The sequence below is a fragment of the Seriola dumerili genome, unplaced genomic scaffold, assembly GCF_002260705.1.
Source record: "Seriola dumerili isolate Sdu_G_001 unplaced genomic scaffold, Sdu_1.0 BDQW01000083.1, whole genome shotgun sequence".
NCBI classification, from domain to species: domain Eukaryota; kingdom Metazoa; phylum Chordata; class Actinopteri; order Carangiformes; family Carangidae; genus Seriola; species Seriola dumerili.
In genome coordinates, this window is record NW_019174338.1 from 32682 (window position 1) to 43954 (window position 11273).

The 11273-nt window shown below is 42.8% G+C and overlaps 1 protein-coding gene across 1 annotated transcript in view; it reads right to left on the reverse strand.

Moving 5' to 3' along the window:
* Positions 1-9974, reverse strand: part of LOC111221301 (neurotensin receptor type 1-like) — a gene marked incomplete at its 3' end in the record, with an annotated part of 33371 nt that extends 23397 nt beyond the window's left edge. Inside the window, exon 1 of the mRNA XM_022744655.1 lies at positions 9255-9974. Coding sequence (XP_022600376.1) covers positions 9255-9923 — 669 coding nt within the window. The remainder of the gene's footprint in view (positions 1-9254) is intronic.
* Positions 9975-11273: the final 1299 nt, after the last annotated feature.

Below are 11273 nucleotides of genomic sequence, written 5' to 3' on the forward strand. Positions count from 1 at the left end.
GTCATTAGATATCTAATAAATGTAGAAGCTTCAAGGCAGGACATTACTTGATTGGCTGGTAGAGAGTTTGTCTGTGAGGCCAAAGCTCCATTTGTCACTGGAGTCCAGCAACTGCTGCTCTGGGCATGTAAACATAACATTGGGCTCTGTTCTGCTTGTGATCCAACAAGGTCTGGACTGGTTCCCTTTGAAGAGGATAACCAAGAGGGAGACCGGATGTACTGTAGCCAAGAAGGATGTTTAAAAGAAGAGTCACATCACAGAGTAACATATTAGACAACACTGAGTTTGAGCAGACACTTGAGTTGCTGTCAAGATGTTTATTAGGGTAGAGCTTATCAACCATCCCGTTCCTTCATGTTCAGTCTAGCACCTCTGTTTTTTTTTTTGGCTACCTGACACTTTAAATTCAATAAATCATTACTGTGTTGATTTTGGGAGCATACTGTAGCTGTGGAATTACTGTAAACAACATCTGCTGTCTTTTCTGGCCCATGCACTGCATTAAACACTGTGTTTTCCAAAATGTCTGGCAATGGCAGGTGGTGAAATGAGTCAAATGAGAAGGCTGTTGGAAAAAAATCCCCTTCAACATGCTCTCCTCAGCGAATGCAGTGACTGGCACAGACAAGCTCTGTGAAAAAGCAGGAGGCTAAATGTTTATTAGAAGCACTTACACTGCCACTGTTGTGAGATGGAGATAGAGGCTACCGATTCTCATGACCTCAGTCTCAGGTAATGGTACAGAACTGTGTATTAAGGCTTGTTTGAATTATTTTGGGACTTACATTGTTAAATTATTTAGAAAAATGTTCAGCAATTAACTTTTATATTACAAGTAACCCTTGGAGTTAATGAGAATGTGGATTAACTATGAGTTTGTCCAAATATAATGGAGGTAATTGAGCCAAAATGTCCCTGTGAAAATTACCAATTACAACAATGAAGGATTATTTTGGCTCAACCATTTGGAACCAAGAGTGGCTATCAGAATACAACATGCACAATCCCAGTTATGCAAGATGCAACAAGCTGAACTAAAACTACACTAAAATCTCTGGGATATTTAAATAACCACAGTAGCAGCTGCTTCAGCGTGACCTGATCCCACTCACCTTTTTCTTCACTACCAATGAGCGATGAGGGTGATCCGGTGAGACTCCCGCTTATGCCACTCAGTTGTCTTCCATAGCATTTGTTTCATGTCTAATTGGGAAATACGGATTCTCTTCAGACATAAACTGAAGACCAACTGTGGCGCAATCCAATCTTATACACAGGGCTACATACTGAGTGGCTTCACCAGGTGATTCTTTGCCCAAGACATAAACAGCTGGAAGCTTTTCGTATAGCTTTCTGTTCTATTATGTTGTAAGGTCACCCTTCCCTGGAGAGAACATGATGCATGTGGGGTGTAATCTGAATCTCCCCCATTGGTTTAGCCCAAGCAGCAACCTCCGGCTCTGTGTTGAAGCCAACACAGAGGTGCCTAAGCCTTTAAACTCCCATTTTAAAAAGCCCAACTTTACAGCAGAAATAAACTTTTTGCCTGGTACAAAACTCTACAACCACTATAGATAATTCCCCCTTCATTACTTGAGGTGAATTCATTACTGGGGATGGGAAACAGCCCACCAAGGGTCTGGTGTCCCACAGTTTTCTCATCAAAACCATCAGGGCAGCAGTCGTCTACTCAGGTGCCTCACCTCCTGAGTGGCCCCACAGCTGCCTTGGTGCATTTTACAAACACTCTTGGGTTTAGTGAGAGACCAAAAAGGAGGACTAGATACTCATGATGTAGAGGAAACACAGCAGCGAGCCATGTGTTAACATTTTGAACATTTTGTATTTTCTGAACTCCTTACTTGGGCCACGGAGGATCATGTGTATCTCACTCACCCTGCCGTTGGGTCCAGGAAACATCTTGAGGAGAAGCCTCTCCGACTGTGCGAGGGATTATTCTTATCCTTCCTTTTCGCTAACAGAGAGGAAATTTCCTCCCACAGGAAGTGAGTGGCCCCCAGCCTGTGACTGAATCACTCCCCTGGACTGTGGAGGGATACCAGCGAACTGAAGCCCCAATCCCTTGTTACCACTTTCATAAAAGTCTCTGAATTTGTAAAATCTGACCAACTCTGTGCTCTCAGTGACAGGGGGCTGACAGGCTAGTCTGCCAATAAGGCGTCTTTTGTCACAGAGGTGCAGAACAACTTGCTCTTCACAGCTTGTTCTGCAGGTTTGTTTCATGTCTGGGGAACAAGTGACCAAACTTTTTTGCAATAATAATTTTGTTGTTTTCTTTTGCTGCAGCCGGGGTAAAGGTTTGGCTTTCAAGCAGAGGGTCTATGGTGGTGGGCGTTCGTCTCAGTACATTGGCCTCATTAATCCCTCTTTTTCTCCTCACACTTCTTCTGCACACAACGGCCACTTGAAAGAAACCCTGGCACCTTATGGGAGTATCGAGGAGGTCTTCCGTCTTCTTCCTTGAGATGGTGGTGAGATTCAGCCACTGAACCTGTCTTCAGGTGCAGGTGGCAGCTCCACCAGGGGTATCTGATGGAAACCATTAGTCTTCATTCTGTCACAGTCAAGCACGGTGCTGCCTGCCACTGGATGTTTCTCTCTATACGGCTTGTTGTGCCAGGAAACGAAAAATTCCTCGAGCAGCTTAAAGAAAATCGGCAGGTGCTGTTCACCCATTCTCTTCACTTTGGGTAGCTTTTTCTAGTCGCAGCGTGACTGGACTGCCTTGCCTTGGACGTCAGACCATTTGATGCTGAGCGTTGTGGCAGCGCATTTGCACATGTCCTGCATGTCCAGATCCAGGGTGGGTGAAGGCAGTTCCCTGTCTCCTGCCTGAGCTGCCATCGGTGATACAAAGTAATTGCAAATTGTCTTGGATATTGTCAGAAAAATCCCAAGTAGATATTTTTAAGTCCATCAGCTCGACTGAATTGACCTGACTAGCCACTATTGTCAGCAGGCGAACAAAAGCTTACATTCACACCACATTCCTGAACACGCATAACATAAAGTTGTGCTCATATTAGCCTTACAGCACACACACACACACACACACACACACACACACACATCAGTTGTCATTTCACCTGCTGAGCTGCTGGATGCACCTGGTGCAATCTTCAGTCTGAATAGTGAATATTTGAAGCGTCTGTCAGCAGCTTGTGTGTTGAGTTCTGCAGTCAGTGTCATGCACCGAGGGTATCTGTGTGCATTTTCATGGTTGTTATTCTGAGTGTTTGACAGAAATAGTTACGGGAGCATGTGACATAATGTATAGTGTATATGTGGGGATATGATGTAGGGGGTTGGGTTTGTAGAGATGAAAATATAGGCAGTATAGTCAGTATGGCTGCATTATGACCCGTGCCTTCTGACATCGGGCCGCTCTGCTAGTTGGTCAAAATCAGTTTATATACAGTAGCTTCAATTAAACTAACTCATGTCTATTACTGTTACTGTAACATTTCAAATGACATGCTGTAGCATCAGTCTACATAAATGCCGTGACATTTTCAGATGTCTAAAATGTACATAGTAGAAACAAAGGAACTGTTCAATGTCTACCGATGGCAGTGTGAACTATTGACCAGTAAAGTTGCTTAGCTACAGGCAAACAGAGTGCAGGCTGGACAGAAGCAAAGCCGTGAAATGAAATGCTCTTTCATAGCCATGCTAATGCCGTAGCTATAAGGCTGGCCATGCTGGTCGGTCAGTTGGTCCACCACTTTGGTCCAGACTGAAGTATCTCAACAACTATAGGATCAATCGCCAATAAATCTGCTACAGACATTCATGTTCCCCACAGGGTGAATTGAAATAACATTGATAATCCTCTGACTTGTCATTGTGCGCCATCATATAGTCAAAACAAGCTTTTGTGTCTGGTGCTATTTAGCAGACTAGCTAGCATGCTAACATGCTAAGCTAAAGTAACAGACATGGTAAATATACCTTTTAAATGTCAGCTTTTCAGCATTATTATGGTGAGAATGTTAGGATGCTGATGTTAGCATTTAGCTCAGAGCACCTCTGTACTTAACAGCCTTACCGAGCTGCTAGCATGTCTGTAGATTCTTAGTCTTGTTGTTAGAAGTCAATTAAGTGTGTTGATTCATGGATTTTTTGAAAACAGTATATTCACAAATTGGTTGCCAAGCAAGCCTATTTTTTGTGACTCTAGTTGTTGTTTGCTTTGCATAATTTTTATTATGAAATAGACTACAATTAATAACAAAATTACAATTAAAGAGCCTAACGTAGTATTTTTTATCATGCTGATTGTGTTTTTTCTGCAGTTTGTTTGGTCCTCCAGTTCATTGGGGGAGTCAGTAGCCTATAATATTCTTACAACTGAAGGAAAAATATCAATACTAATGACATTCTTCTAATTCTCCAAGATGTTTACGTCACATGTGAGTTGAACCATCAGTTGATTCATGCAAAGAGAATGAAACCTGCCTACAGTGTGTAAAATAGACTATACTGCATCATGCAGGTGTAAATAGAGAAGGGGCATTTGCAATGCAGCAGACAATGAAATAAAGTAATAGCCTATCGTAAATGTCCTTCTCCCCTGGCTGAATTTTGCAGTTTGCACTTCAAACAAACTCATCCTGCTGCACAAACAACATGATCCTGTGCAACCCAAGCGGAGACTCCTGCACAGCAGGAGATCACTCAGTGCAACAACAGCTGACAAGCTCACAGATACACAGGCCAAGGTGAGGGCACACAGCAGCATCGGGCTAAACCCACAGCGTGTCAAATTTAAATGTACAGGAAACATCTGAGTTGACTGTCAGCTGCAGTCAGTTAACCTCACTGTCACTTTGCTCAAATCCTGCAACTTTGAAGAAATTAAACTCAAATCCAAATCCTCTTCCCCATTAAGTCCTTCAGCCTCTCATTCAGACCCACACTTCCTCCCTCATCCACTCACCCTGTGTCTCAGTAGATGTTTTACACACGTGACGATGTGTAAAACATTTGTAACAGTTGTATTTTCATCTGTGGTAGAAGATTGTTAATAGAAAATGTTTCAAGAATTTTCCAGAAATCAGTGTGAGAAAGTTTAAAAACGAGTTAGCTTCTCTAGAATGAAGAAAAATAACACTTGACTCTAAAATATTGAAACATGAAACTAGTTGATGATCTCACCACACCGTCAGTCAGTAATAGACATTCAGAGTTAATAAGAGGATTCTTGCGTTGTGTGCATTATGTAAAAATGTGAACCATAAGACTGTAAAATGTAGGCAGTAGAAATGTCAGAATATAAAATGGAAAGTACTTCAAAATTTTACTTAGTACAGATAATTTCGCATTGGTATGAAAGCCATCATCAGACTAGGGCCACAGCCAACAGTTGTTTTAATTATTGCTTAATATACTAATTTTTTAATCTTTTAAAGGCCCCATTTTGTGTAAAATGAGATTCCCATCTCTTTTTTGATTATAAAGCAGGTTTTAATGGTTAAATTAATACTGTGTAAGTATCAAAGTGTTCAGTCCACATATGAATGTACACAGAAGAGAGGCTCAGAGCCTCCTCTCTTCTGATTGGCTCACCGACCTGTTGTTACTAGAGCTGCAGAGAGAACCCTGAGAGAGGAGATGTAAAAAATATAAACAAATATATCTTCTTATGGATCAACACTTTAAAGATGCCAGCCACAATGGTGGCACTGCCAAATGTCTTGTTTAGTCTAAATTTGCATGAAAATGTGCTGAGAAGATTAATTGATCAATAATATATATATATAATATTGAAGACGCAGCACTGAGGCTCAGAAGATTATAACCTCCCGTAAATGCAATGATGGTCGAAGCTCAAGCGACAATCACCACTACCCACTCCCAGCAAGAAATAAAAATAATTAACATTAACATTTCCGAGTAACAAAATAGTGTTTTGTTTTATGCCGCTAAATTCTACTTTTTGTAAAGTGGTCGGTTAAGACCAAATATCAGGACTAAGAGGCACCGTCGTGTCCCCAATTAACAATGTATGAACCACGGTTCTGATGCAAAGTCAAAGACACCAGTGATACACTCCACAGCAGTGGGTGGCGGTTGTTACTCACTTCATAGCTTGCCAGCCACCATAAACCATAGAAACAAAGAGTATGTTATCAGGGGAGCTAAGCAGTACACAGGCAGCCACTAGATTGTATTTTCCATAGAGTGTGAAGACCAATCGTAGCATTAGAAGAACATATTCAGGTGTTAGGTAACTAACTAACAGCCTGTTGCTGTGGCTTTTGTTAGTCAGTGTAAAGCCATGCCTACGTTCAGCTGCATAGTCTCACTTTAAACTGAAAGAACGAGAAAACTAACATTTCTACAGCCCAACAGAGTCTGGCCTTGAAGGTTTTAAGAGGTTAAAATTGTTTTCAGATGTTTTGCATTATTCATGTTTGCAGTTTAGAGTACAGTTTTACTCACAGTACTGCAGTTGCTGGCTACCTGCTGTGGGAATTTAACTCCTAACCCAGGTAGTGTTGGTGCCATGCTCCTCCTATAAATCTACGCATAATCAGCCCCCCCCCCGCCGCCGCCTCTCTCTCACTCTCTGACCTCCTCATCTTTTCTCACACAAGTACACACACACATACGCACTCTCCCCCTTCAGTGTCACACACTGTTGTCAAAACAGCCAGAGTGTTTGGGGACCCTCCATGACAGCAGGTCGCCTCTCGGACCAGCTCATACTGCATCTTTCATACACACATGCACAGTACAGTACATTCACAAACAAACACATGCACTTATAAAATGCTATGGGAGAATTTGGATTGTTTCCTCTTTGTCAGCGTGTGTCACATAATCTCTTCAGACTCTCAATTTATTTGTTGTTCTTTTCTTTACATTAAGTGGAAAAAATAACACAATGTCTTATGTGATTTCTATAGGGGAAGATCTCGAGTGTGGGAAAATTTCTCCAGACTATTTGTGGCAGGCTGGTTCACGAATGCCAATATACTCAAAGAAAGCATCAGAAGATAAGAATTGTTAACCTTGGCACTGCTTCAGTTAGTTATCGTCATGCAGGAGTGATGAATAGGGGAGGCGAAAACACACACACAAAAGAAGACACATAAAGGCAAACAGGGACAAAATCTGTGCTGTCAAAAAGCAGGCGAGAGTAAAGCCAGACACGGCGAACGCAGAGGCAGATGATACTGATGATGATGATGATGATGATGATGATGATGGTGTCACATCCCCTCCTGCTTTTGTGTCACGCCAAGCGTCCATCAAACACCTCGCCTAATTATTTCCAGTTTCTCGCAGAGCAAAATCACAACACCAAGAACTCTGCCGGCCTTCCGAGTCAACGCCAAGTATGTTCATTGTAAACAAAGCCGGGGGGATTGACCTAATCATTTATACGACCCACGACCTGCAGAGCAGCACCATTCATCTTGGGGAGCAGCAGGGACAGCCTTGAGAAATGGGGGGGGTGCTCAGAGTATTATGCATGTCTGTCTCTTTGTTTCTCACCCACACACTTGCTGATGACTCATTGAGCCATATGTCTCTTTAACAAGCACATACTGAAGAGCTGCAACCTATGACTAATTTCCATTACTGATTATTTTCTCTATGAATTCGTCCATCATTTGGTCTGTGAAATGTCAAAACAAATGTTAAATAAAATTGCCCCTCACAATTTCCTAGAGTTCAAGTGGCCCCAGTTTGTGCCTATGTATCATCATTACATTCATGTTACTCAGCTCAAAGCATCACATTTTCTATAAGATAAATACCTCCTCTGAAACACCCACAAGGCTGCTCTAAAGGTATTTCTAAAACCCTCAAAGAAAGAAAATATTCAGTCTGCTGCACAAAGACAATTATTTTTAAACTCTTTACAACAGGAGTGAGCAGCAAGAAATGACACGTCCCTGATTTTTTGATCATTGTTGTTATAACTTCATTTGTATAGCACTTTTCTTTTCTTGAGGTAGTTACAAAGTGCTTTCACTAATCGTTATTTCTGACTGCTATCTTTGTTTGGATAAGGAAGAAGAGTTGCAACTTAGGAAACTTAGGAGACATTTTATCATCCATTTCATCCAGATCATTAGATCTGTGATGTCACCGCAAAGCACTCACTGCTCTCAGTCATGCACCAAGCCCCGCCCACCTGGACCCACCATCCAACCTTGCAGGATTTGGTTTCTAAGAGTGTTTACCTGAAATCTGACATATTTTTTTATTAGATTAATCAAAGCAGTCAGCCACCAACCTGTTGTTAGAGCTCCAGAAAGAAGCCGGAGACAGGAGATGTAAAACTACATTGAGATGGTTTTTGGTTCTTAAAACCAGAAATATATTGTCTTATGGATATCAGCGCTTCAAATGAAACTCAGGAAAAGTGTGACCTTTAACAGGCATTAACTGCGGCTACAGTCCAAAAGCCAAATCCTCACATTTAAGAAGCTGAAACCATAAATTTTTTTTCTTGAAAACACTATCTTCAATGACTGATTGATGATCGATTAATAGATTAATCACATATAAAAAGCAACTGAGCCAACAGGACACTCAAACATCAAACATCACACCTGTACAGCACCCTGCATGTAGCTGTCAGCTTGTTCGCTCTGCTCTAGCTCTTTATGATCGTTTCCCTGTGATTCCAGAGATTTTCTCCCACAACCAATGTTTTCTATCTGAAAATGAAAACTGAGGATCTGATAATTTCCTGTTTGATTAATTTAAACTGAAACAAGCGCAATGATGTTGATGTTGGTTCGAGTCTGCCCTGTTCATTTCCTGGAAGAAATTAACCTGCAGTGAAATGGATCTACTCACAACCCGCTGGCTTAATTTGTTTTATTATATTGAATTAAGCATAAATAGGTTAATAAATTAAAAATAATACATTTCTGCGGAGGCTATAATTTAATTTCTTGTTTTAGTTTCCAGTGAAACTCAACAGATGCACAGACAGGAATTCTAGAGACACATTCGCGCGTAAAACCGCATGGTTTGTCAAGCGCAATATGCACAACTATGGACACGGTAATAAAAAAAAGACCAAAAAAACAAACAAAAAAAACAAACTCTCCTTATGTAGGCTACTACTAGCCGAGGACTCCAGAGTCTTATATTAACATTTGCATTTGAATCCGTGTCGGTGCGTAAAGAGCAGCGATGGAGACGCGTGCGTAAAAACCTGTAGCCTAAACAAACCAGCGATACAAAACTTCATCCACACCCACCTGAAGAACAGTTTTCATGGTGACGGGGGAGACGATAGCGGTGCATATCTTCTCGCCTTTACGCGTCTCCTGGCCCATGATAAAGAGCATCGGCGTGGCGAGCGCGAAGGAGGCGAGCCACATGGCGCTGATGAGTTTCTTGGTGCGGCTGCGGGACATGATGCTCTTGGCTTTGAACGGATGGCAGATGGCCATGTAGCGCTCCACGCTCAGGCTGGCGATGTTCAGCGCGGTGGCGTAGGAGCAGCTGTCCCGGAGGAAGTAGTAACCCCTGCACACCGCATCCCCGAATACCCACGGGTGGTGGAACCAGATGAAGTTGTAGAGCTCGATGGGCATGGAGAGGACGAGGATCAGCAGGTCGGACACGGCGAGGCTCGCCAGGTGATAGTGCACGGTGCTCTGGAGGTTCTGCAGGGTCTTTTTGGTCAGCAGTGTGTACAGGGTGACGGAGTTCCCCAGAGAGCCCACAGCGAACAGAGCCACGTAGATGACAGTGACTATCACCTTGGAGTAAACATCCGTGTTGACTTCCAAGTCTTCCTCGTCCGTTTTGGAAGCGGCAGTGCTGTTATCAAACGGGGACAGTGAGTTATTCCCAAAGAGTCTCTGCGCCAGCGCGCCCCAGCCGGACAAATCGCGCCCCAGGAGCGTGAAGTTTAAATCCATTGCGCCTTCTTTTTTTTTAAACGTGAAAGCATAAAAACTGAAAATACGACTGAGCAGACATTGATGACCCGGAGTAAAACAGGTTCAGTGTGTGGAAGTCGGAGGAGAGCAGCTTTAATATTTGGCAGCGCAGGAGGCGTTCTCGCTATTGGCGCTGCTGCGATGACGCACAGCCATTCAGTGAGTGGAGCAATCGCCACTTTGTCCATTCATGTTTCACCTCGGAAACCAACAATAACGCGAAGGACCAACAAAATGAAAATTTCAAATGCAGTGGCAGCTTTTGATAGCGCCTCTGACCCTGATTTCTCTCTCTCTCTCTCTCTCTCTGTACACCAGCCTTCCCTCTCTCCTCCTCAATCCCTCAGACGCAGAAGTGCAAAGAAATAATGTTAGGCGACAGCTGGAGACCCCACTACACTATATTAAATGGTGCTCAAGGCTGCATTTCAGATTGTGTCTTCAGTGCTGATGATCCAGTCTCAGCGTGGAGCAGTGTTGTTATCACTGGACAGGCTCAGAGGAAATATCACTCTAATGGCTACTGCACAACAGCTGCCACTGCAAGGAGCAACTAGCAGAGCAGAGCAGAGCAGAGCAGGTCCCCCCCACCCCGCACACACACACACACACACATTTCACACATAGTTAAACACACAGTGGTTCATCTAAAGAAGTTAATGTTCTTTTATACATATAATTTCAGTTCTTTCAACCCTGCCTGGAAGCTCCTGTATTAATCATGTGTTGCATGGACAGGCACGCACAGTCACTATGACACATTAAAGCGCGTGTGTGTGTGTGGGTGTGTGTTTATTTGCTGTAATAAAGCCTCATCTCGCTGCCTGCCATCAGCAACCTGCTGTTCACATTCTTCACACAGTGAGGAAATGCCCCTCCTCTTAAATAGGAAATCTCTTCGTGTTTTCGGGGCCCCGGGGCCAATGTCTCGGAGTTCAATGTGTTTTGGCTGACAGGCCATCACGGAGGAATAAAAGCAGATACTTGCTTATAATAATCGTCAGCTGGTCACAGTTTGGTCTGTTTCCAGTTGAGGATAAGTGGATGTACAGTACAAACTTAATCTCTGCGCTGACGTTTACTGTGGGACAGGATGTCTTTTTTTAACTAATGGTTTTTCCTTATCCACTTCCCTGTGGGGTCAGTGGTGTGTTGCATGGTTGGGTTAGAGAAACAAAAACATATCCACACACTCGACATATTTCCCTGTTCTTGTAAATTCAAGTTAAATTGTGTCGGAACAATGTGAGGCATTGCCCCCATGGTGTTAGGTGTCCTCTTTTTATTAGTAGTATTTTAATTTGACGTGCTCCCTCCATCTCTATTTTT